At 54.4% G+C, this 27,085-nt stretch overlaps 1 protein-coding gene across 1 annotated transcript in view; it reads right to left on the reverse strand.

Annotated features, from left to right (window-relative positions):
- Window positions 1-26,884, reverse strand: part of LOC121168242 (immunoglobulin superfamily DCC subclass member 3-like) — a 37,914-nt gene extending 11,030 nt beyond the window's left edge. The window contains exons 1-2 of the mRNA XM_040998155.1: window positions 26,764-26,884; window positions 24,816-25,121 (exon numbers count right to left, since the gene is read on the reverse strand). Coding sequence (XP_040854089.1) covers window positions 24,816-25,121; window positions 26,764-26,884 — 427 coding nt within the window. The remainder of the gene's footprint in view (window positions 1-24,815; window positions 25,122-26,763) is intronic.
- Window positions 26,885-27,085: the final 201 nt, after the last annotated feature.

The raw sequence follows: 27,085 nt of genomic DNA on the forward strand, positions 1-27,085 counted from the left end.
TCCTTTTTGTCTCTCCTCCTCTCTGTATATCTGACTTTCCAAACAAACAATAAATGTGATTTTTGTTTGTTTTTAAATATTAATTATATTTATTGTAAAGTCACATACAAAGAGGAAGAGAGAAAGAGGAAGATCTTCTGTCTGTTGATTCACTCCCCTGGTGTGCACAATGGCTAGAACTGAGCCAATCAGAAACCAGGAGCCCAGAACCTATTCCACATGGGTGCAGGATCCCAAGGTTTTGGGCTGTCCTCAACAGCTTTCCCAGGCCATAAGCAGGGAGCTGGATGGGAAGCAGGACCGCTGGGATTAGAATTGGCACCCATATGGGATCCTGGGCATGTTCAAGGCGAGGACTTTAGCCGTTAGGCTATTGAGCCAGGCCCAGTAAAATAAATCTTAAAAAAAAAATGGGGGCACAGCCCCCTGGGGGACAGTCTGCACCCACAGGGCCCTCTGTTGGTTAGTGCAAGTATCGGCTGTCCCCTGTCGCCTCCTTGTGCTATTTGGTATATGCAGCCATACAGTTCCTTAGATGCCTTAGCCACACATCAGATACTTAGCCATCGTAGGTAGTTCCACAAGGACTATACCCATGAACAGTCTCTAAAAGATGGCATCCCACAATTCCAGGCCAAGCCCATGACTCCCTGCTCCCCCTTTCTCCCTGGCTGTCCTCCTCCTCCCCCTCTTCTTCCCCTCTTTACCATCAGCCCAGTGCTGTTCCCCCCGGGCTGGTGTGGAAGTAGGGTGGGGTGGGAATTGGAGACCAGTGATCAGGCCCATGGGAGATGCTGCACTAAGGTTGTCCTTTGTGCACACGCAGAAGCTGCCACACGGGACGGACTGGGCTCCTAGTGGGGCGGGGAGGGACACCGGCCAAGAACCTCTATCCCAGAGGATCGTCATGTCTTCATCACAAACTTCCCAGACCTCTGGCTTTCACTCTTGTCCTTCACCTGGGGGGCCATAAGTGGACAGGTCAGTAAGGAGTGCCCATACCTCCCCTCCACTGTGGAGGGAAAGTGGTAGAATCTTGTGTGAAGAGACAGCTGAGCAGGTGGTGGGATTATTGGGGAAGAGGAATTGGGGCCTCCAGACCTCAGTGGGGAGAGACAGAATGGGTAAAATCTGATTTGTGGGGGGGCTTCATGAAGGGGGCTTGCTTTTTTCTATTTTAGCTGTGCCCTGCGGGCTTCAAAGAGGCCTCCCAATCGACAAGCTGTCAGTTGGAAGAGGCCGCTGGGTCATTGAGGCCTTGATTCTTCTAGTAAAATGTTTATGAAGCCTATAAACTCGAACATTTATTGGCCAAGCTCATTGTGGGGGTTGGATGTGGCTCTCTGAGGTGCAGTTCAAGCACCTGCTAAGCTTGGGCCCTAGTGGCTTGCCCAGGGCTTCTCCTAACCCCACCCCGGGGAAGCTCTGCTGGGCCCGGGGCTGCACACAGTGGTCCTGGGAGGATCCTTACATATTTCCTATCCTGGATGGTCTGTGAAAACAGGGAAGTATTGGCAGAGAGCCCCCAAGCCTGGGAAGTTTGTGACCTGCTCAAGGTTCTCTGGCCCAGCCCGCTCTTTCCAACCCTCTGTCCCAGTCCTCCATCACCCACCCAGTCCCTGTCCATGCTATGATAGGGAAGAGCTGCAGGCTGATGGGGTAAGAGAAGCAGGAACATAGAAGCAAACCTAAGGGTTGAATTACGGTTATGAGTCTATGGGCAGGCATTAGGGTGCAGCTACCAGTCATGACCAAGGCCAGCATCCCATGTGAGAACCAGTTTAGGTTCCTGCTCTGCCTCTGACCCAGCTCCCTGTGCCTGAGAAAGCAGCAGAGGATGGCCCAAGCACCTGGACTTCAACACGCATGCGGGAGATCCAGATGGAGTTTCATGCTCCTGATTACAGGAGTCTGGTCCAGCCCTGGTCACTGCAACCCTTTGAAGAGTAAACCAGCAGATAGAATATAGTGGTTAAGACACCATTTGGGATGCTCTCATTTCTCATTAGAATGCCTGGGTTCAAGTCCCACCTCTGCTCCTGATTCTAGCCACCCTGGCAGGCAGCAGATGAAGGCTTGAGTCATATCCTGGGTTAGCCCTGACTGCGATGAACCTTTAGGGAGTTGACCAAGGGATAGAAGATCTCTCTGTGTCTCTCCAATGAATCATAAAAAGATCCAGAGTCTGGAGACCTTGTAGAGCAGGGAGGGGCTGTGTAGGGTCTGGTGTTGGATGTGGGAGTGAGCGGTTTGGGAGGACCACAGTGGCTCCGAAGCCCTCAGCCTCACTAGGAGTGAGTGACCCAGCTGGGCCTTGGCTGGGTGACTCTGCCTTCCTCTGTCTGCTTCCACAAGCCCCTCATTCCCTCCCTTGGGCCCCTGAATCTCAGCCCCTCCTTTCCCCGGTCTCCACCACCAGCTCTCCACTCCTCCCCCACCCCCATTCCAACACAAAAGGCAACTTTGTCTTTCAAGTCAGCAGCCATAAATCCCATCTCTCCCTTTCTCGGCCACCTCGGCTACCTCGGACAAATGGGGGGGGGCCTGGCTGGGGGTGAGGGAGGGCCGGGGTTAGGGGGTGGCGAGCTCAGCCCGAGAGGAGGCCTAGCATCCTGCAGTGGCCGCTGGGGGACCCTTTGATGCCAATGGCCTCTGAGGCCCAAGGCGTGGCCACAGCGGAGGCCTCTGGGGGCTCTCGCCGTGCCTGGGCCGGGCCGGCTGCTTGTAATCAATCAGTCTCACAGGCTGGGGGCTCCTACAGGTCAAGCCCAGCTCCCCTGCCCCTGCCCTGCAGCAGTGTGCCATGTAGGCTGTGGGCCCTGCTTTGTACGCTCCAAAAGTGATTCTCATTTCCAACAGCATGGCTCTTTTTCCAGATATCAGGGTGTGGAGGGCCGCATCTTGGCTGGGGTTCATGCGTGTCTGTGGTTCTTACAGCAGCTCCACAGGCTGTCTTCTAAGCTTTCACTCTGGCATGCCACACAGGGTGTTTCAGTTATTGTCCTCCACCCCAGTGGCCCTTTACTCATAGGTGCCATCCCAGGTGGCCATAACACACGCTGGGCATATGATCATCACTGCTGGGCCAGGTCCTCGCACAGTCACCTGACTCTGAAATCTGCAAAAATGCACAACCACGTTAAGATGCGACAGTACTTACACAGGTCACATCCCAAAAGGCAGGGATTGCCAGCAGGTCAAGGGCCCTGGTCTACATGGGCCCGGCAGTGAGGGTAGTAGCAGCAGTTACAGAGCAGGCTGACTCAGAACCCAGGGCTCTGTCCCTGCACCCCAGCTGTACCCCCCTGCATGGGGCAGAACACACTCAAATGCTGCTCAGACGTGACCACAGATGGCTCCACTCTTATTTAGTTGCCCTAGGGCTTCGTGCTGAGTTTTACAGAGGGTCACAAATGTACAGGAGCACCAAGATAAGGTGGTATGATAACCCCCACCCCCATGGTTGCTGTACCCAGTCTGCACAGTTCTATCAGCACAGATGGATAAAGAGCCAGGCTGCTGGGTCCCAGGGGGGTCTCTCCCCCAGCACCTCCAACTCTGCCCTCCAGGGAATCATCCCTGCAGGAGCTTGGGCGGGTGGGGACAGGTGGTGGGGGTGCCTACATGCCTATACCCCTTGCATGTCACCGTGCGGGATGCACTGGTCTTCCTGCTTTCAGAAGACAGGGGACAAATGTTCTGGGATGCTAATAGCTTCCCATGGCAAGCAGGAGTGGCCTCAAGCCTTCTAATAATTTTGTGTATGATCCTGGTAGTCACAGCCCCTCTCTGGCCCTCTGTTCTCCTCTGTAAGATGGGCAGCGGAGCAGGATGAATCATAAAGCATCGCCCAGCTGTAACCTTGGAGACTCCATTGCTCCTGAGCACTAGCCCACAGGGACCGCATCGGGGCTGGGAGTTGACCTGGGAACCTCGCTCTGCCTTGGACTTGAGAATGTCCAGGCCCAGCAGAGCTCCCTCTGTACAAACTGCCTTCCTCTGCCGGTGTCAGGGTCACCAATCTTCCTTAAGTAAACCTGCCTGGGCCCACAACATCCTGAACTTCCGTGGATCTGCTCAGAACACCGGATCTCCCTCTCCTCCCGGAAGGGCATCTGGTTAGGGGGCCCAGGCCGGAGCTATTAAGCAAATTGCTTTCACATGACCACGAGGACGGCTTCACCAAAACAGATCCTTCCCCCAAATTTCCAGAGCTATAGCGCAGGATTTGTAAGAACCAAGACAAGCTGTGGCTGGGGACTGGAGAGGCAAGCTGGGACGCAGCCTGGCTCTGTCACAGGCTCCTAACGTAGACTTTCTCCTCCAAGCTTCGTTTCCCTCATCTGGGGAAGGGGTAGACAGGAGTCTCTAAGGTCCAGCCCAAACCTAGCACTCTAGGACAGGGGCAAATGCTGTAACATAGTGAGTTAAGCAGCTGCTTCGTATACCCACAGCCAGTAACAGTGCTGGGACCAAGTCCCTGCTTCCGAGCTAGTTTACTGCTAATGCACCTGCTAGGCACCAGGTGATGGTCCAAGCATTTAGGTTCCTGCTAGCCATGCTGGAGACCCAGACAGAGTCCCTGCTCCTAGCTTTGGCCTGGTTCAGTTCTGGATGTTGTGGGCATTTGGAAGAGTAAACCAAATGCATTGGAATATCACTTCTCTCTATAACGAAGGCTTTCAAACAAACACATTAAAATAAAATATATGACGGTAGCACTGAGTGTTCCTGGAACACAGCTGCCCCACCGAATCCTGGTGGCTCAACCTCGTACTTCCAAGGATTAAGACCAACAGACTCCCCAGCAACTGCCTGCAACATGGTGTTGGAGAAGGGGAGAGTCCGGGACTCTATCCGATAGTAAATGGGTTACCAATCTTAGAAATGGACTTATTTGGAGAACCCTACTGCTGCCCTCTAGTGGTCGAAGTCTCCTAAAAACTTGCAGAAGGTTTCAGATGTTTTCTTCCCAATTTAAATAAGCAATTATTCCTACACCAGCCCAGAAGTCGCTTCCTCTTCCCATCTATCATCAACCTCATTGTGCACCAATCGCCCAAGCTACAAACTAAGTTTTTGCTTACAAAACTTGCTTACAAAATGAAGTTTTTGCTCTTCCTCAGCCCTCCTTCTCCCATAGTTAACTGGTCACTCAAGTTTTCCCCTACAAGCTTCTCACCCCCAGTCCTCTGCCTCCTCCATCCAGAAGTCTTTATTCTTTTCCTGAATTTGCAAGACGATGCTTAGGTTCTCCATTTCTCCAAGTCTACTGGTGACGGCGTTCAAGGCCTTCATCATCAGGGTCCTCTTTCCATCTTCAAAGCCATCAAATTCTGTGATCACGTAAGGCAAGTTTGCCTTCCTCGTACTTATCACAGGAACTCACCCGTTCACACCTTGGCAGCTGCAGGCCCCTCTCCGTGCAACCCACCTGCCCCTTTCTTTAAGAACACTTCCGCCTTCCACAACCCCCTCAAAGAAGCAGAATTAGTGCCTGACACTGAGGTGCTGCCTGCACCTGCGTCCTAGCAGGTAGCCGATTCTCATCTGCTCATGTTCTCATCTGCCCTTTTTCTCTCCGGCATCTAGAGCAAACACCACGGAAGTGGTAAGTCCTCATCCTGAACCTTTAAGCGTCATTCCTATTATCTAGTCTTCCACCCCATCCTCACTCTGCCTTCAGTAGTCCTCCACCTGGGCCTCAACTTCTTTAACGACGATAACAGAGCTGGACTGGCCCCCATCCCTTCTCAAACCTGCAATGTCACAAGGGCAGATTTCTAGACCCCACGGCCAGAGGTTCACAGGCAGGGTCTGCTGCAGTGCCAGGAATCTGCATTCCCAGATCATCACCCTCCCATCCTCCTCCTCCTCCTTGCGCGAGTCAGATGCATGGAGACCCCTGACCCTGGGCCCGGCAGGGTCTCTCTCTCTCAATCAAGCCTCCCAGGCCGCCTGCAGGTGCTGGAAGGCAGCCGGCCTCCACCGCCAGGGAGTGCTGCGCGGAGCCGGGCTCTGCTCCGCCGGGCCCCCAGTCCAGGCATCCGCGCGGCCGGCGCCCGGGGCGCTGCGAGCGGCGGCCTAAGTGGGACCATCTGCTCCCGTCGTCGGAGGGCAGCGTTTTGTGTCACACTCCCAGCCCCCTCACTCGCCGCTTCCCGGGGCTCGGAGGAGAAGAGCCCTGGAGGTCCGGCTGAAGGTGCGGGCCGGGCAGGACGCCCCTGGGCGCAGGCGGCGGCGCGCGGGAGCCGGCGCGGGCAGGCCCGGTTCCCACCGGCGGCCGGGCCACCGGGCCCCTTTGAAGTGGCCGCAGCTGCGCCCCGGGCCCCGCTAATCCGCGCCGCCGCCTCCCCCAGCACCGCGGCGCTGTCGGCGCTGAATGGCGCGGGCTAATTACCTCGCTCGCACCGCCGCGGGTGAATGCGAGAGTCCGGCATTGTGCGCGGCGAATGGAGAAAATAAGACGGCCATTGTCCCCGCACGCCAAACGAGGGTTTGATGTCGCTGAGGCGAGCGAGGCACCATTTCCCGCCACCCTCTTCCCCCACTACACCCCCATCCCTTCGGCTGCGGATCGCCAGAGGGAAACTGAGGAAGCGGCTGGAGGTGTCCTCGCGGGGAAGGCGGGCTCCTCCTCCCCACCCGGGCCGCCACCTCCACGGGCTGAGGTGATCCCCTGCTCTGTCCCTGACGCAGATAAGCCAGGCCTGGCTCTGCCTGCAGTCTGTGACTGCAGCCCGCTATTTCACCTGGGATCGCGTAAAGCGATGGGATACGGTGCGTGCACTGCGGCTACCTCAGGGCTATCCGCCCTCTGAAGGAGCTGGGAGAGACACTCAGGGGACGGAAGGTGGGGGGCACGTGGGCAGCCGGATGTGGGCGGTGGAGGGGATGGCTGGAGCAGGGAGCGTTTGGGTAAGGGGTGCTTACGGACACCCTCCGTCTCCCACGCGAGCCCGGGGCCTTTCTTTATCACCCGCCATCAGGATATGGGGCAGCTGAGTCATGCAAGCTGTGGACCACACTCTGCACCCCACGGGTTCTCCCGCTGCCTCTGCACCCCTGCAGAAGGGGACTGGTTGTGGGGTGGGGCTGCCTGCCTCTATCGTTCAGGACCAAACAATGTCACCTCGCCACAAGCAGGTGTTCAGACTTTGAGATTTGCATTTTTTTTTTCTTTGAAAGACAGTTATATAGAGATCTTCCATCTGTTGGTTCATTCCAACTGTCACAAAGGCTGGGAGTCCCCCACCTCCTCTACTTCCCATTCCACCTTTCCACTAAATCCATACCCCAGGAGGCAACAGGTGATGGTTCCAGTACTTGGATTCCTGCCATCCCTGTGGGAGAGACCTGGACCAAGTTCCCCAGCTCTAGGTTCATCTGGGCCAGAGCCCGCATTGGCAGGCTTTGGGGAGAGTGAACCAGCAGACAGAGGATCTTTCTCTCTCCTTCTCTTTTTAAATCTGATCTGCCTTCCCAATGAAAATAAATAAATTTTAAGAAAAACAACATTGGGCCTTGGGCCCAGCGGCGCAGCCTAGCGGCTAAAAGTCCTTGCCTTGAACCTGCCGGGATCCCATAAGGCCACCAGTTCTAACCCCGGCAGCTCCACTTCCCATCCAAGCTCCCTGCTTGTAGCCTGGGAAAGAAGTAGAGGATAGGCCAAAGCCTTGGGACTCTGCACCCGTGTGGGAGACCTGGAAGAAGCTCCAGTCTCTTGGGGGATGGCCTCAGTTCTAGCCACTGGGGCCACCGGGGCCACTGGGGGAAAGAATCAGCAGACAGATCTTCCTCTCTCCTCCTCTCTGTATATCTGACTTTCTAATAAAAATAAATAAATCTTTAAAAAAGAAAAGAAAAAGAAAGGCAGCTTCTCAAGGCTTTTTCGTGAAAAGGTAAGACATAAGCCCTTTGCAGGCTATGCATAACAAAGCCTTCAAGCAGGCACATCTACCCAGCCATTGCTCACTGGAGAATAAAAACCGAGAAGGGACAACAGCCCTTGTGGAGGGACAGAACAGGCAGCAGCCAAGCCATTCCTTGCCCTGCCAGCCAGTCACAGTGGATGCTCCCAGGCACTGGCTGTAACCGCCATCCGATCCATGAGCAGCATACAGCTCAGCTCACGGCTTTCCCAACTCTTGATCCTGGGGCAAGGTTTAATCAGCCTCAGTCATCACCCCAGACATGGTCATAGTGTTTTCCTTTATAATTCTCCTAGCTGAATCTTCATCTGAGAGTCATATTTCTGCTTCCTGAGGCTGTAGCAGCATAGGTCCACTTGGCATCCCAGCACCTGCCATCACCAGAACACCCTGCTACGTGGGCCCATCTGTCCCATGAATCACGCTAGAGAACTCCACATGTAAAAGTAGAACTGTTTGTAATTGGCAGGCTGGGAGCCCCAACTCTGGCCTCACTCCCTCTTTTTCGCACCTCCAGCCTCTGACCACTCCTCCATTACCCACTTCCTTCCAAACCCAGAACTCTAAGGAATGACAGAGTCGCCTGTTCTAAGGGAGGTGGGGGGGATGAAGACTTATCCAAGGAAAAAGCAGCAAGAGTTAAGACCATTCTAGTGCCTTCCCCAGGGCAAGCCCTGCCTGGCCCCCACCCTTCTCCTAAGCAGCCTGCAGACCAGGGGAGAGATAGACCAGATTGTCTGCCCCAGAGCTGGCCTTCAGATTCCATCCTCCCACCCACAAGAAGCACAGCCAAGCACGGGGGCCAATGGCTTCTTCTTGATCCAATCGAAGCATCACACCAGCTTGCTCCTCAGGACCCTGACTTTGGCTAGTTGGATGGGAAGATGATTTCAGCAGTAAAAGCAGAAGAAGGCTCCTCAGACAGGCTCTGGCCTCAGGTTCATACTGTGGAGTCTCACTGTGTGTGATCTGGGACGATGGATCCAGAAGAGTCCAATCCCGAGCCAGGTGTTGGTTGCAGCCGTGCAGATGCTGCTTGAGACACCCACACACCCTCCTGAGGGGTGCCTGGGTGAGTCCTAGCTCGGCTCCCAGTTCTGGTACTTCATGCACACCCTGGGAAGCAGGTGATTGCTCAAGCATTTGGGTCCCTGCCACCTACATGGGAGACCTGGATGGAGTTCCAGGCTCCTGGTTTTGGCATTTGGGGAGTGAGTCAGCAGATGGAAGATCTGTCTCTACTCATTTCTCTATTTCTCCTTTTAAAATACCTAAGACAAAAGCATTCAAAAAAATATTTGAAAGAAGAAAAAATTTTGAATATTCTAATCTGACTTGCCCATCACACCCAAATTAGGGCATCTTAGGGTGTCAGAGGCTTCAAATACAGCTTTAAGAAATCTCAAAATTCAGAGTGAAGAAGATTGTTGCAGAAAAAGGGCAAATGAGAAGCAAGTGGCAAAACAAGAATAACCCAAAAGGGGGCAAGGGTGGAAGTGGCAGAGCAAGATCCCATAACTATGTCTATTATGTCATATATGTCATATATGTCATAGACTATGTCTTTGATTCTCGAAGGTGCCACTTCATGTTAGGCCTGAAATTAGAGCTCGAAATCCCTGAGACCCATGGGCACCCTGGAAAAGAACACCCAACACCTCTGTGTCACAGCTCCAGGCACCCAGGTCTTGGGACAAGACCCCCTGTCCATGCACTGTATTTTCATAGAAGTGACACAAACACAGGCAGGACAGGAGGCTGAGGGAAGGAAGGAGCAGCAGGAATGCAATGAATCAGCAAACACGCTCTCCCCTATGCCTGAACGAGCTGCACCTGCTCATGTTCAAGTCTACCATCAAGGCTTCCGGGCATTCCTGGAACTGGTCCATTTCCAGGCTGGCCCACACGCTTGCCTAGCTGTAGACCCTCATTGGCAATTCCAGGACTACACACTCCTAGCCAGTTGGGAGCGAGGGAGCTGAGAACTGAGAGCTCCCTCTGCACTCCCTTTTCCCATGTTTGCCCACTCCAGGCCTCTTCCAGCCTCCTGGTAGGGAGGGGATTGAAATGTGGGAGATGCTCCTTTGGACGCTGTGTGCAGCAGTCCGAGGCCAGCAATGTGTCTGAGGCATGACCTCCTGTACGCCCATGCGTCTGCACAGCACACATTGGGCTCACACTTGCACAGACACACAGGGGGAGGGAAGAGGTGGCCGCTCACAGTGCCAGGTGGATGACCCTGCTCATCCTCACCTGTGCAGGAGCAGCGACCAGCTCCTTCCCCACCATTCCCCGCCACTCCACTTCCTCCACTAGACCATGGGCAGTGACCATGTCCTAGAAATCTGTCTGGGCCAGCCACTTAGGACCTGGGCATGGTTAGGCCTGCCACAGTGGAGGAAGGCTGAGCCAAAGGGGATGAGAACAAGGGTACGTTTCTGCAGAGCTTGCATCTGATGTTCTAGAAGAGAGACCAGGGCCAGTGAGTTGCAGAGTAGGGGTATGGAGGGCATGGGGAGCAAAGGGAGGGGCGGGAACTGGGAACACCCATGGTCAAGACAAAAACTACTTCAGGTTCCAGAATATTCCAGAACTAGGAAGGAACTATAGGAATCTTTGACTATGACCTTCTCCATACTACCCTTCACCCCTGGGGCCCAGGAAAACAAGCAGATAAGGTCACAGTCCCACAGGAGGGAGCTGAAATCTTTCCTTTAAAAAAAAAAAAGAGATCGGGCCCGGCGCGGTGGCGCAAGTGGTTAAAGGTCCTCGCCTTGCACGCCCGGGATCCCATATGGGCGCCGGTTCTAATCCCGGCAGCCCCACTTCCCTTCCAGCTCCCTGCCTGTGGCCTGGGAAAGCAGTCGAGGACAGCCCAAAGCTTTGGGACCCTGCACCCGCGTGGGAGACCCGGGAAGAGGCTCCTGGCTTCGGATCGGCATAGTATCGGCCCGTTGCGCTCACTTGGGGAGTGAATCATCGGACGGAAGATCTTCCTCTCTGTCTCTCCTCTCTGTATATCCGCCTTTCCAATGAAAAAATAATAAAAATAAATCTTTAACAAAAAAAAATCTATTTTTATTTGAAAGGCAGATTTACAGAGAAAGAGAAGCAAAGACACAGAGAGGTCTTCTATCCACTTGTTCACTCTCCAAATGGTCACAATGGCTGGAACTGAGCTACTCCTAAGTCAGGAGCCTGGAGCTTCTTCCAGATCTCCCAGGTGGGTGAAGGGGCCTAGGGACATGGACCATCCTCTTGCTGCTTTCTCAGGCAGCAGGGAGTGGGGCGGCAGGAAACCTATATCCATATGAGATGCAAGTAACCAGATGGTGCTGCAGACTATAAGGTTTAACCTATTATGCCCCTGTGCCAGCCCCTGGAATTTAAGATTTTAAAAGCAGCAGCTTCTCTCTTCCTCTCTCTTCCCTCCAAATAAAAGCAAAAAAGTGGCGAATGTTGGGTTGAGGTGTAGGGGTTATTATACTGCTTTGGACACCCGCGTCCCCTATCGGTGCCCAAGGTTGAGTCTCAGCTCCTCTTCCAATTCCAGCTTCCTGCTAATGTACACTGTGGGTGGTGACTGGTGATGGCTTGCACATTTAGGTCCCTGCCACCCGGGTGGAGGACTTGGATGGAGTCCTGGGCTTCAGCCTGGCCCAATCTGGACTGTTGCAGCCATTTGGAGAGTGAGGCAGCAGATGGAGGTTGCTTCACTGTGCTAAGAGCAACTGAACCCAGAGCTGGTCCTTATGCGGGTGACTGTGCCTGCACTGCCAGCAGCACAAGGTGTCCCCACAGCTGGGCAGGAGTGGGTGGGGCTTTAGTCCCAGCAGTGTTTGGGGATGAAGTTAAAGTGTCCCTGATCTCTTTCCTACAGTCACAGAGTGCCTACAGACACTGGTGGGTCAGGGCTAGATAGGGACACTCAGGGCCCACAGGCTGGGGATGGGACTGGGAACCAGGAACCTCACCAGGAGTCAGGTTGCAGATACCTGAGTGGGAAGAAGCTCTGAGCATCCAGGGACTGTTCCCCTGGTTATGGGGGGGTCCCACCCCAGAGATCCAGATCCCCTCAAACACAGTGCCCTACCCTCCTCCCTAGTCAGGAACTCCCGATCTGTGCTTGGAGTTGGTACCTGACTGGCAGACCCAGCCACCCCAGTCTGCAGGGCCCCACGGTTACCAGGCAGCTAGTTGTCCAGCCATTGTTGAAGGGGCCAAGAGGGCAGGGGCCCCCTGCACACCCCTCCCCCAGGCTGGGAGAGGTTTCGCCGCCTCCACACTAGGCAGGGACTATGAATGAATGAGAGGAGAGGGAGAAAGGGGAAAGGATGTGGCTCTTTGAGGTTTTAAGCCACCTTGCCCTGGGGACACCGGTGGCTATGGCCCAGGCAGGGGACAGGACAAGGACACTCAGCAGCTTGGGTTCTCCAGGCTGATTATGGCTCCTCCCCCCAAGTCCCCCTCCTGCCAGGACCCCTGGGGAGAAGGAGCCTTCTCAAGCCCTGATGGTTCCTCTCCTGTGATTTGTTCTGAATTTTCAAACAAAGAGTAATTATGACAGATGTGCAGCAATCAGCATCATTATGCAGAAGTAAAGCAGGGGAGGGAGCTGGGGGGGGGGCAAGGAGAAGGGGGCTGCCTTTCCTCCTGGGAAATGGCAGCTCCATGGCCCCCTTCAGCAGCCCCAGCACCATCTTCTTGCCAGCACTGTATCTGGCCCCGCTGGTGCCAGCCTCCCAGCTGGTGCCAGCCTATCTGAGGTGAGGTGGGGGGAGTGAGCAGCAGTCCAGCCTAACCCATGCAGAAATGGCTCCCAGCTTGGCCAGGGTTCCAAGCTGCTCTCTGGCCCCCACCTCCCATGTTCACCCCAGATATTTGATATTCAATGCTGCTTTACTGAGGTGGGCAGTAAAGATACCATTAGGATGTGCCTGCTTCCTGTATCAGAGTGCCTGGATCCGAATCCCAGCTCCATTTCTAACCCCTGCTTCCCGCTCATGCATGCCCTGGGTGACACCATGACAGGTGTCACAGCTCCCGAGTCCTATGGCGCTTGCATCCAAGGCCTCTGCAGCCCACCGTGGATACAAACAGCTCAGGCCCCAACCTGCACAGTGAATTACCCTGTCAGGGCCTCAGCATTCTAACCTGGAAAATGGACCAATCAGCCTCCACGTCTTGTTCCACCATTTTCTCTTTTCTTTTTTTTTTTTTAAGAGTTATTCATTTATTTGAAGGAATAATATAAAAACAAGGAGAAAGAGAGAGAATTTTCCATTTACTGGTTTTTTTATTTTCATTTTTTTATGGCTGATTCACTTTTTCTATGACTTGCACAGCTGGAGCTGGGCTCAGAAGCCAGAAGCCAGGAATCTCATCCCAATCCTCCCACATGCAGGAAGGGGAGCAAACATTTGGGCCATCCTCTGTTGCTTTCCCAGGTAAATTAGCAGAGAGCTGGATGGACAGTGAAGCAGCCTAGCCTCGAACCCGTGCTCCAGTATGGTATGCTAGCATCGCTAGCAGTGACTTACCCTTACTCACTGGGCCTCGCTGGTGCTGGCCCCTATCCAGGAGCTCTCAGCCCCTCCCTTGCCCTCCACTGGAAGACTGAGAGGAGAAGAGAGCTACCTCATGCCCTAGGTGGGCTGGGCTGGGCTGGGGACATGGTAGGATCCATCTGCTTCAGCCTACAACTTGTACAGAAGGGTCTGGAACTTGGTTCTCTGTCCTGGTGGTCTGCCCCCTCCTCTCCATTTAGGTGGTCTGGTCTCCATCTGCCCACCCCAAGTCCTTAGGGCCTCCTGATAACAGCACACTCCCCGCCCACCCCCCAACCAACATTCCAGTGGCCTTGGGGGCAGCAGCCAGACCAGAAAGTCCAGTTCCTGGTCATTATCACTGCCTTCCATCTGCACTGCAACCCAACACCAGCATTCCAGACAACAGCCAGGGCTGCCCCCACACCCGCTGTGGTGGTCAGTGTCAGCAGGCCAGGCCCCAGCCGGGCTAGGAGCTCTCAGATTCCACTCGGTGAAGTCTGCCCCAGGGGCGCTCTGATTGGCTGAGGAGGCTACCAGCCTCTTTCCCTTGGGGGTTCTCTTCACCTTGCCCTCTGCAGGGGTCTGAGCTGGAGAAGAGATGCCCGCCAGGCACAGCCCTAAGTTGGGGGCAGGGGGATTCCCACCATCGGAGGAAGCAGGAGGAGGATGGAATGAGAGGAAAGGAGAGACAGAGAGGCTGCAGAATGAAGGGAGGTGGTCAGGTCAGTGTAGGAAAAACTGGTAAGAACTGAGGAATATTAGAGATGAATACACACACCCAGGGGAAGGGAAGGGGACGGGTGGGAAGGGGAGGCAGAGGAACTGGGGGTGAGAGACGGAGGCGGGTGGTAGGAGTGACAAAAGCCAAGAGCACTGAAACTCAGATCCAGAGGAGATGGGGCAGGGTGGGTGTTCGGCCCAGTCACTGAGATGCTCCCATGCCACAGGGGAGTGCTGGGTTCAAGTCCCAACTTCCTGCTAAGCAACCCCTTGGGAAGCAACAGGTGCTGGCTCTGTTCCTTGGGTTCCTGCCATTTACGCCGGATACCTAGACTGAGTTCTGGCTTCAGCCTGCTGAGTTCTGGCTATTGCTATCTAGTATCTGGGGAGTGAAGCAATGGATGGACAGTGTCTCAAATAAATAGATAACAGTTTTACCTGGGCCCAGCATGGTAGCCTAGTAGCTAAAGTCCTTTCCTTGAACACGTCAGGATTCCATATGGGCACCAGTTCTAATCCCGGTGGCCCTGCTTCCCATCCAGTTTCCTGCTTGTGGCCTGGAAAAACAGTTGAGGATGACCCAAAGCCTTGGGACCCTGCACCCACATGGGAGACCTATAAGAGACTCCCGGCTCCTGCTTTAGATTAGCACAGCTCCGGCCGTTGCATACCACTTAGGAAATGAGTCAATTAGCAGACGGAAGATCTGACTTTCTAATAAAAAAAAATTTTAATTAAAAAAAAAAGCATCATCCTGCCATAGCCTGAATCAAGTGAATGAGCATCCCCGGGCTCCTCCAGCTTGCCTGTGAGGCTGCCCACTCCTCCATCTCCCTGGAGTCTGGGGGCCTGGCCAGGAGTGCTCCCTGCTTGAGATGCTTTGTACCATTGCTCTGCCTCTGAGTCTCTCTCAAGGACTCTTCTTAGATTGGAATGCAGCACCAAATGAGCATGTCTCTTAAAAATTATTTACTTTACTTGAAAGTCAGTGACAAAGCAACACAGAAAGAGATTAATCTTCCATCCACTGGGTTATTCCTCAAATGGCTACAATGGCCAGACCTGGACAGGACCAAAGCCAGAAGCCAGCAGCTTCTTCTCAGTTTCCAACATGAGTGGTAGGGGCCCATGGCATTAATTTAGGCCATCCTCTGCTGCCTTCCCAGGCCATTAGCAGGTAGCTGGATTGAAAGTGAAGCAGCCAGGACTTGAACCATCATTGCAAAAAACTGAAGCAAGGAAAGCCAGCTCAGACACCAGAGAGGCTCTTTGAGCACCCAGGTGTCCCGAGCACTTACTTCATGAACCAGAAAACCACAAACCAGGAAGTTATCTGACGCTGGGCTTAGGGCATCGTCGGCTTAGGACGCCTGCATTCCGTATCAGAGAGCCCGGTTCAAGTCCCTGCTATGCACTTCTTAGCCTGCTCCTGCTGCTGTGCACCCTGGGACCAGTAGAGGGGATGGCCACCCAGGGGGAGACCAGGAAGGAGCTCTGGGCTCCTGGCTTCAGCCTGGCCCAGCTGAGGCATCTGGGGAGTGAGTCAGACCAGATCTCTCTCCTTTCTGTCTTTGGTCACTCTGCCTTTCAAATACAATAAAAATTCATCCATAAACATTCCTTTTTTTCTAAGTTTTATGGACACCAACTAGGGCCCATATGGGATCCTGGTGTTTATAAGGGGGAGGATTAACCAACTGAGCCATCACACCAGGCCCTGTAATGTAAATATTTCAAAAAGAGGTAACTGTGGCTTAAACGCTTGGAGGTGCCCACAGGCCTACAATGGGCAGCTGCCAGCCTCCGCCCTGAGGCACTGGGCTGGCCTCCTCTGGACTGGGTGCAATTGGCCTAGATAGGGATCTGGTGGAGTGCCCTCCCACTGCCCCTGGCCTGGCTATTTCCGCCCCAGCACAGGCCCTCTGGCTCATGGGAGGAGGGATTCCTGTAGAAAAGTTCTTTCTGAACACATAGACCCAATGCTAAAGCTCATGACGTGCATCCTTGGAGCTGACTCCTGTAGACGCAGGCGCCCATCCAGGCACACACACCACCGGCCTCAGTCGTCCCTGTTGTAGCCAGACATTAGCACTGCCATAGGAGTCTAGTGGAAGCAAGCAGGGCAGTGCAGTTCAGACAAAGACAGGAGCAAGCTGTGGAGTGTTTCACTCTGGATGCCCTTCTGTCCCATTCTACTTTTATTGAAAAGCTGTGCAGACCAGCCTTCAAGCTGCTGGGGGGAGTCTCTCTCTCTTTCTCTCTCTCTCTCACACACACAGCCTGTGGGTGGTGGTGGTAGGCGGTGTTTTGAAGAGGAGGGCAAGGCAACACAAACCATCCAGGAGTGAGAGGGTCTTTTCTCCTGGGGGTGGGGAGGGAGCGAGGGTGGATGGGCCAGTGCTGTTGCATTCGCAGGCTGCAAATGCCTGTCCTATTCAGCGGCCCACATTCCCAGCCCAGGCGCTCGGCCCGCTGACAATGCCGGGCACGGGAACAGAGAAGATTTGCACATTGTGTTCAAGGGGCCAGCTGGCTGCCTGCACAGTGCGGCCAAGGTGTGGGAACCAGAAGCGCGCGACTTCCACACTCTGAGTTTGGTGGGTGGGGCTGCAGGGGGGGGACCTTGCCCCCCTCCGTCTCCCCTTCCCTCTCCTGCCCCCACCTCTTGCAGTTGGGCCTCAAGAGCCTGAGGACATAGGCTCCAGCCAGCCAGAGAGAGGAAGGGCTAAGTCAGGAGACCCAAGGCAGCCTTTCCATCTGGGAAGTAGCACTCCATCTGGCTGCGGAGTCTCCAGGCACTCGCAGCGTCTGCCTTCTTGCCACCCCCCAACACAGACACACACACACTGCCCATGCACATTATAAGATCCAGGCTGCCCCTCACCCTGCTCCCTGCGGCCATGCTGTCTGTCACAGGCAGGAAGAAAAAGAGGAAAAGAAGCAGTGAATGTTGGAGCTGTGACCCAGGCCACCAGGCTATGCACTCCTTCTGTGTTTACAGAGTTCCGTGGGCAGCGCCACAAGCCAGAGAAGCACAATAGAGTGGGAAGCTTGCACTCTCGCGGAGGAGACAGATGGGCACCTCGCCTCCAGAAGTCACTTAACAAGGCCAGCAGTACCCAAGGGAGGGAGGGTGTGCCCGTAGGCCGCAGACCACAACACGGGATGCCAGCAGCTGAGCAGCCTTTGGGGAGGCATCAAGCATGGGAAGGATGGGCCAGACTCACCAGCAAACACCCAAAGAAGACAGGCATGTTCTGAGTGGGCTACAAGGAAACCTCAAATCCCCAGAGCAGACACAGAGGTCTCAGGGTCCAACCACCCTCTGCAAATTCATGATCAGAAAAGCAAAGCCCAGAGAGGGTAAGCAGCTTAACCACAGGCACACAGCACTCCTTCAATCCACATGGGGCCTCTCCACACCTCCCACAGCTTCTCAGGAGGGTCAAAAGGGGCCTGCTTTGTGGAGTGCTAAGCTCTTTTTCTTTTTTCTTTTTTCTTTTTAATTGGACAATCAGATATATAGAGAGGAGGAGAGACAGAGAAGATCTTTCATCTACTGACTCATTTCCCAAGTGGCCACAACAGCTGGAACTGAGCCAATCCGAAGCCAGGTCCCCCATGTGGGTGCAGGGTCCCAAGGCTTTGGGCCATCCTCAACTGCTTTCCTAAGCCATAAGCGAGGAGCTGGAAGGGAAGCAGGGCTGCCGGGATTAGAACTGGAGCCCATATGGGATCCCGGCATGTGTGAGGTGAGGACTTCAGCCACTAGGCTATCGTGCTGAGCCCAGCTCTCTTAAAAAAGAATTACAATCTGCAGGGCAGATAAGCAGAGGGGGTACAGATCTGTCCATCTGCTGGTTCACTCACCTGGTGCATATAACCACTGGGGCGGGATCAGGAACTCTATCCGGGTCTCCCAACTGGGTGGCAGGGACTCAAAGACCTAAGTCAAAACCTGCTATTTCCCAGGTTGCGTGTTAGCAAGAGGCTGGAGTCAGAGGCAGGAGGAATTCCAACCTGCACACCCTGCACAGGATGTGGGTACCAAGCCAGGTGCCTGCGCCTCCATGCTAAGCTCCCATATGGAGCACAGTGAATGTCTAACCGTCCCTCCCAGGAAAGCTTATTTTCCCTATACATATTTTTTCTAAGATTTACTTATTTATTTGAGAGACAGAGTTACATGGAGAGAGGGGCAGAGGGACCAATAGAACCACCGGCTGGTTCACTTCCTCAAATGGCCACAACAGCTAGAGCTGGGTCACGCGAAAACCAGGAACCAGCAGTTTCTTCTGGGTCTTCCATGAGGTTGGCAGCATCCCAGGCACCTGGCATATCTTCCGCTGCTTCCCTAGGTTCACTAGTAGGGAACTGGATTGGAATAGGCACAGGTGGGATTTGAACCAGTGCCCATATGGAATGCCAGCACCATAGATAAAGGCACTGCAAGGCTAACCATTCAAAATTTGAATGTGATCAGCTCCAGGCTCAATGGTAGGTCATAGAGCTCTTCACTGTTTTCCCGAGACCAAGCTGAGGGCAACAAGTGAGGGACACAGATGCATCGGGCACTGGGCCCCCAGTAATGCCCTTGCTTGAGGTTATTTAATCCTTCTTGGGGGTCATCCAGGCACACAAACCTAGACAGGTGAGAGCCAATGTGTGTGAGCGCTAGGGAGGGTGGCAGGGGGACTCACGTGCTACCAGACTCAGCCTACACCCAAGGGGCTGAGAGAACCTGCAGGCTGGTCCAAGAAGAGGTTAAAATCCATCCAGATGCACTAAGCTCCAATAATTCCATTCCCCAATAGGTTTCCCTGGAGTGTGCCCTAAAAAGGACCCTGGGGAGGGAGAGCTAGGGGTTGGGCGAGGAGCAGGCAATTTGCTGTTACTGGAGATGAACCTGCACAGGCAGCCAAGACTACATACGCCAGGCTGTGCCACGGGCAGCACCTTTAAATGAAGTATGTGGAGTGGAAGGCCCTTTCCTAAGGGCTCCTGTGTGCCAGGCAAAGTGTGGACATGAAGGGCCTCCATAGACATAAATATAAATTTATCTTTAAAAAAAAATTATTTGAGGACCCAGCATAGTAACCAAGTGACTAAAGTCCTCGCCTTCCTTGCGCCAGGATCCCACATGGGTACTGGTTCGTGTCCTGACATCCTGCTTGTGGCCTGGGAAAGCAGTTAAGGATGGCCCAAAGCCTTGGGACCCTGCACCCATGTGGGAGACCTGGAGAAGCTCCAGGCTTCTGACTTCAGATCATCTCAGCTCTGGTCATTGCAACTGCTTGGGGAGTGAATCAACAGATGGAGGATCTTCCTCTCTGTCTCTCCTCCTCTCTGTTTATCTGACTTCCCAATAAAAAAATAAAATAAACCTTAAAAAAATTATTTGACAAACAAAGAGAGGTAGATAAAGCTCCCAGCCTCTGGTTTGCCCCTCAAATGTCTGCAACGCCTGGGGCTGGGCTAGAGCCAAAGCCAGGAACTCTATCGAGGTTTCCCACTGAGGAAGGAAAAAAAAAAAAAAAAAAACAGCTACTTCAGCCACCACCTGCTGTCACCACCACAGGGCCTGTACTGGCAGGAAGCTGAAACTGAGAGTGGAACCAAATGCCAGGCACTCTGAAACGGGGTGTGGACATTCAAATCAGTGTCTAAACTAGGAGGCACCCAGCCTCAACTTTTAAGTGCATTTTTCGTGAACTTTCTGGAATTCTCTCATGAAAGATATGCCCATTTGTTTCTAAAACTGATTGCATTTATTTACTTTATTTGAAAAGTAGGGACACACACACACACACACAAATGAGGGAGAGAGAGAAGTATTTTTCATCTACTGTTCACTCCAAAAAAGCCTGCAATAGGTAGTCACCCGGAGCCAGGAACTCCATCTGGAGCCCCCGACATAGGTGGCAGGGGCCCAACCTCATCCTTTACTTCCAGAGAGTACAAATCAGCAGGAAAGTGGAGCAGGGAGTTGAACCCTGAGACTGTAACATAGGATGCAGACGTTTTAATTGACACCTGGTATGCCCATTTCACAGGTGAGAAAACTGAGCTCAGCATGCATGAACTTGTCCAGCATCTCACCACCACCAAGGTTCAACTTCACGGCAGAGCACTCCAAGGCAGAGAACCATGCTGCCAGGCCCTGCACTGCTCCATCCTACTGTAACCGTCTGTGGGGCAGCCCCTGGATCAGGCTGAATCTCAAGGACATGCTAGGACACTCATGCAGATGGGTGAAAGGAAGAACACTGTCTCCCAGCAACCGCACCATGTCAGCTGGCAGGGTTGGCCATCAGGTCCTACTGACAACTTTTCAAAAGGCTGATGGGCGGAAAGAGGACAACCCAGGCAGTCCCGCAACTTTGAGGGTTATTGGGCATGCTGGCACACTGGTGTGAGAAAAGGGGACCCAACCATGCTTGCTGCTCAACAGCCACCCAGAAGTGCCGACACTCCCTCCTCTCTCCCCTGTCCCGCCCTCCTTCCTTAGCTCAATTTCTTACCCTGTTTGGAGTCCAGGGAAACCAACATCTTGAAGGTATTACCATTCATGGAAAAACACATTACCTCCCAAGGGGCAGACACAAAGCCCTGGGGACTTAACTCCCCAGAATCCTGAGCCCCTGGGGCTGTGTGGCTTCAGTATGGACCCAGACCACGGAGCTGGGTGCACCCATGAGCAATTTCCTTTTTCTGCACTCACAAACCTTCCTGAGGTTCCCCACCCCCTCACATTCAGCCATCTGCTCCAGGCCGCACAGGGATAAAAGGTGGCTGAGCCAGAAGAGTAGCAGGCAGTGTCCACGTCCAGGGCTGCCTCCCAGCCAGCTCCATATGGGAGCCCACAGACACCTTCCTTCGAACAAAGGGACATGTCCCACACTGCCTGCCTTGGAGCCATTCATCACTGGCCAGCCGCTCAGAGCAACTGCTCAGAGTGACTGCCCTCAGAGCCTGGAAGAAACTTGTCAGTATTTGTTCCTTCGTGTAGAGAGAGGCAGCAAGCAAGCTGGAGGCTGTGGGCACCAGGCAGTCCTGGCTCTTTTACTGGCACTGAAGAGAAGAAACTGGACCCACAAAGATGTCACTTGAGGTACCTGTATTCCATACTGGGTTCAAGTCTGATTTCAGCTTTCTGCTCATTGCACCCAGGCAATGGTTTAAGTTCATGGGTCCCCTACACTCAGGTGGGAGTTTCTGATGGAATTCTTGGCTCTCGGCCTAGCCTACTCTTGGCTGTTGAGAACATCTGAAGAGTGAAACAGCAAATGGGAGGTCTCTTTCTATCTCCATTTCTCACTTTCTCTCTGACTTGCAAATAAATGACAGAGATGGGCTATCCACTGGTTCACTCCCCAGATGCCTGGAATAGCTGAGGATGGGCTAAGTCAAAGCCAGGTTGCTGGAACTCATTGCAAGTCACTGAGTGGCAGGGACTCCATCATCTGCTGCCATCTATGATGTGTATCAGCAGGAAGCTGGATTGGAAGTGGAGGAGCTGGAGTCGAGGCTTCTACCAGGCCTTCCGATATAACAGGTGGGCAAACCAACTACTATGCCAAAAGCACAAATAAAGGTTAAAATAAGGTTAAGCCTTAAAATAAAGTTTTGTTGTTGTTGTTGCTTTTTTCAAAGAGATCTGTTAATTTTTATTGGAAAGGCAGATATTCAGAGAGGAGGAGAGACAGAGAGGAAGATCTTCCATCCGATGATTCACTCCCCAAGTGAGCACAACGGCCTGAGCTGAGATGATCCTAAGCCAGGAACCCGGAACCTCCTCCAGGTCCCCCAAGTGAGTGCAGGGTCCCAACACCTTGGGTCATCCTTGACCGCTTTCCCAGGCTACAAGCAGGTCTGCCAGGATTAGAGCCAGTGCCCATATGGGATCCCAGCACTTGCAAGGCAAGGACTTTAGCTGCTAGGCTACCTTGCCAGGCCCTGTTGTTCCTTTTTTAAAAATGAACATGGACATCCCCAAAGGCTCAGTTTACTCCTCCATGAAATGGAATAAAAATGGTCTCTGTTCCCAGGTTCACTGTGATGAATAAACAGGATAAAACTCTAAAAACGCTGCTGGTTCCCACTGGCTGCTCCACTTTCCATCCAGCTCCCTGCTAACAACCCAGGGAAGCAGGGGAAGACGACTTGAGTGCTTAGGCCTCTGTACCCATGTGGGAGACCCAGATGAAGCTCCTGCCTCCTGGCTTTGGATCGGCCTAACTGGCTATTGTGGCCATCTGGGAAGTGAATCAGAAGATGAAAGATCTCTCTCTCTCTCTGTGTCTCTCTCTCTGTGTAACTCTGACCTTCAAATAGATAAATCTTTTCTAAGAAAGAGCGATGATTCTCGGCCATGACTCCCACGCCAGCCTAGGCTGCCACCACCCTGACACATGGATAGTTCAGCTTACACGGCAATGCACGCAGATTAAACAACTGTGGCAGAATGTGTGTGGGACTGGCGGTTAGAACAGACATTATTCTCATCACGAGTGGTCACACAGCACGGGCTTGCCCTTCTCCACTCAGAAAAGTACATTAGCACGAAGGTAAGCAGGAGTGAGCACATCATTGAAATTACACTGAAATTATCTTGCCAGATTTTTTAAAGTTTCTTTATTTGAAAAGCAGAGTTACAGAGAAGGAGGAACACAGAGAGAGACTGAGAGCTCCCATCCTCTGATTTATTCTTCAGATGGCAAGGGCCGTGGCCAGGTTCAAAGCCAGCAGCCAGGAGCTCCCTGCAGCCTCTCACCTGGGTGTAGGGAGCCAAGCACCTGGGCCATCCCCAGTGCTTTTCCAGGTACGTTAGCAGAGCGCCGGACAGGAAGTGGGACAGCAGGACTCAAGCTGGTGCCCGTGTGGGATACTGACAATGCAGGTGGCAGCTTTATACACTCTGCCATAATACTGCCCCTAAATAAACCTTTTAAAAAATATGGTGGGATTGGAGTTGACATGGTACATTGGGTTAAGCTGCTGCTTGTGACACCACCATCCCTTATGGGTGCTGGTTCGAGTCCCTGCTTTTCTGCTTCCAATCCAGCTCCCTTCAAAGTTGCAGGAGAAACCTTGGAAGATGGTCCAAGTGCCGACCACCCACATGGGAGACCTGGATAGGGTTCCTGGCTTCAGCCCGGCCCAGCCCTTGCAACTGTGGTCATCTGGGAAGTAACCAGCAGCAGAAGTGGTTTCTCTCTGTGTTTTCCCCTGTCTTATTCATGTATTGATTTGAAAGGTAGCTCCACAGAGAGAAGAGGAAGAAGAAGAGAGCCACATGGACAATTAGACATCGCCCATGTGCTGCCTGAGACTCCAACCAGGTCTCCCACATTAGTGGCAAAGGATCCAAGTACTTGGGCCATCTTCCAGTGCCTTCCCAGGCACGTTAGCAGGAAGAGGGTCAGAAACAGAGCAGCAGGAACTGAACTGGCTCTCTGGTACGGGATGCTGGAGTCACAAACAGCAGCGTAAGCCACTGCACCACAACTCCAACCAACCCTGTTTCGTTCATGTTTATTAATTTTCACCTACTTAAAAGAGTGACGAGAGAGAGAGAGAGAGAGAGAGAGAGAGAGAGTGTATGTGTGTGTGTGTGTGTGTGGAGAGGGCTAGAGAGCTCTTGCATTGCTGGTCTTATACCACAAAATGCCTGCAATATCCAGGATTGGGCCAGGACAAACCCAGAGCCAGGGATTCCATTCAGCTCTCCCATTTAGCGAGCAGGAACCCAAGCACTTGAGCCATCATCTGCTGCCTTCCGGGATGCACAGTAACAGGAAGCTGGATTAGAAGCAGAGCTACTCTCATGTTGCATCCCAAATGGCTGCTTAATGTACTGTCCCACAACGCCCCTACTCCAGGACTTTGAAAATCAACATAGAATTAAAAATTGCTTGTAGCTAAAACGGTTATAGGGTCTGTTGCAGTAGCCTAGTGGCTAAAATCCTTGCCTTGCATGCACCAGGATCCCATATCAGTGCTGGTTTATATTTGGCTGCTCCACTTCCCAACCGGCTCCCTGCTTGTGGCCTGGGAAAGCAGTCGAGGATGGTTCAAAGCCTCGGGATCCTGCGCCCATGTGTGAGACCCAGAAGCTCCTGGCTCCTCGCTTTGGATGGGCTCAGCTCTGTTCGTTGTGGTCATTTGGGGAGTGAACCAGCAGATGAAAGACCTTTCTCTCTGTCTCTCCTCTCTGCCAATCTGCTTTTCCAATAAAAATAATAAATAAATCCTTAAAAATATTTTATAAGTCATCATTAAAGACTGGCAAGTGTTTAGGCACAGGAATCCTACTCAGGGGGCAGGCCGACTCACAGCAGGTATGAGAGGCACAGGGAAACTGAGGGTGCACACCAAGGGGTCCAGTCACCCCCTCTTCCCGGAGTGTGCGGGTACATTCCTGTCCAATCACATCCAAACAGTTATCAGTTACTCCCACCACCAATCACCAGTTATTGCCAAGGGCGTCTCTATGGCCCCCTGCTGGGCAAGGAATGCTCCAGAAACCACATTCCCTGGGACTGCCCCCTCCCGTTCACTGGCAGGCCACAGGATCACAGCTCACACAAGGGGGAGGACAAGGACGTGCACTTACTTGCAGCCTGGATGCGGGCTTTGCGACTGACCACCAGCCCGAAGCGGTTCTGAGCCACGCACTCATAGTCGCCCTCATCCGAGGGGCTGCCGCCTCGCTCCAGCCGGAAGTGGCGGATCATCAGGGACCCATTGCCAAGCAAGGTGGAGTGGGGGCTGTCGGGCAGCTCCACCCCGTTCTTCCTCCAGGTGACTCGTACTGGAGGGGTCCCCTCCACCTGGCAGCCCAGCACCACAGGCTGCCCAGGCACTGCCACTTCATCACTGGGCTCCATAGCAAACGCTAGTTCTGCAGAGTGGTCGAGACCTGCATGCAGGCAGGGGTGAGAGATGTGAAGAAAAGGGGGTCAGCATGGAATGAGCAGCCAGGAGGAAGTCCCTCTCACCGCCCCCTCCCCGGCCGAGTCCTCAGGCTTCAAGCCACTTGCTGACATCCTGCTGCTTTTTGGTAGTTAAACCAACAGCAGGGCAATGGCTGGGGTGTGTGGTCCCAGTCTCCAGGCTGCGCCTCTTTTGAGCAACCCTAGAATGCTCTGGGCATGGTGAGGAGCGATAAGGAGTGGCCACCTCCAACTCTAATTCCACAAATCTCAGGGAGAAACGGTTCCTGAAAGCTTTACATTCAGATGGACTAGGGAGGGGAGGGAGGAGTTGAGAGGAGGAAGCTGAGTTGAGGAAACAGGGCACTCCACCAGCTCCCACCCGGATCCCCCAACCCCGGGCGCCAAACCAAGTCATCAACTTGCCGGGCCAGTAACAACCTTCATCCCCGCAGGAGGGACGAACTCGGCCACAGACCCCTTCCCTGTCTTTCCAAGGAGTCAGCGACCCCGCAGCCCGTCCCTCCCAGCCGGGGACACTGGCGCGAGCGGAAGGGGAGGGAGGAGGAGCAGCCACGCCGGGGCGTCCCCACCCCAGGTAGTGTCTTAAGGCGTCTAAAAAGTACCGGTCTTCCAGCGTCCCCCAGCGCGCCCTTTCAGTCGCCAGAGCCCCCAGCCCCACCCGTTACCCGCCTCCGGGCCGAAGTTTGTCCGGGATGCCAACAGCCCAGATCGGGTCTGCAGGACCTTCGGCGTGGGAGATGGGGATAGGGGCTGGATCCGTACCCCTCTCCGGGGAACGGAGGCCCAAAGCAGCCACCACCATTGAGGTGATGGAGGTGGGCGAGCCCTGGGCAGTGGAGCCCACCGGGCCCGTGAGCCTGGGTCAGGGTCTCCCCGCGGGAGCACTCTCCGGGAAGGGCGGGGACCGGGGTATCCCCGCCACTCGCTGGCGCTGGATCTCGGGCGCCTCTCCTCCCGGTCCCTGCTCCCGGATCCCGTCCCCAGCCGCCCCCTTCCCACGCGCTGCCCGTGGTAGTCTTCCCTCCCTTCTCCTAACGCCAACTCCTTCTCCTCGAAAAGTCTTCTTCCTCCTCCTCCTCGGACTCTCCCGCGCGCTCGCTAACTAGGTCGGCTTAGCACAGCAGATCAGGTCCGGGTCCCCAAGCCGGTCAGCAGTCTTCTGACTCGGTCGCCTGGACTTCTTCGGGTCCACCGCCAGGTTCCGCGCACCCAACTTACGCCCTCCGTTGGGGACCAGCCGCATGGAGTCCCCTGGTTCGTTTCCCTCTGTCCCCAAGCCCAGTGCACCCAGCAGCTCTTGCCTCACCGCACTCCTGGCTCCTCCGGCCGGGTTCTGGGTCCTGCCCTGAGTCCTGTGCTGAGTCCCGGAGTTACAGTGCACCCAGCCCTGGCCTCTCCATCCTCAGCATCCCCCCTTCCGCCTCCGGCCGCCCAGCCTCACCACTTGTCCCCGTCCCGCTTCCCTTCGTCCCACTCTGTCCCTCCCGCGTGGGATCGGTCCTCAGGTCGGCATCCCACTCTCTTCCCCTAGCGCTCGCGGACGCCCCTCTCGCTCTTCCTCGGGCTCTATCCGGAGCTGCCCCGGCCGCGGCCACCCTGGCTCACCCTTGCTCGGCGCGGGCAGCAGCAATAGCAGCAGTAGCAGCAGCGGCGGCGGCTTCAGCAGCAGCCGGGGCCAGCGCGGCACTGGCGGGCGGCGAGGGGACGCGGCGCGCGGTGCAGCCATGGGGCTGTGGGTCCTCTTCGTTTCCGCGACGCGCTGCTCCCGGGCCTCGAGCAAGCTCACAGTGTCCCGCGGGGCCGGTGCCAAGGCCGGGGCCTGGGCTCCGGCCGGGGCCGAGCCCGAGCAGCGGGAGACTGGGTCTGCATGCCTGTCTAGAAGCTCGAGGCGCACAGGGGGAGCGCTGCTTGCGCCATCTTGCACCCA

Source organism: Ochotona curzoniae, unplaced genomic scaffold, assembly GCF_017591425.1.
Source record: "Ochotona curzoniae isolate NIBS_2020 unplaced genomic scaffold, NIBS_Ocur_1.0 patch79, whole genome shotgun sequence".
NCBI lineage: Eukaryota > Metazoa > Chordata > Mammalia > Lagomorpha > Ochotonidae > Ochotona > Ochotona curzoniae.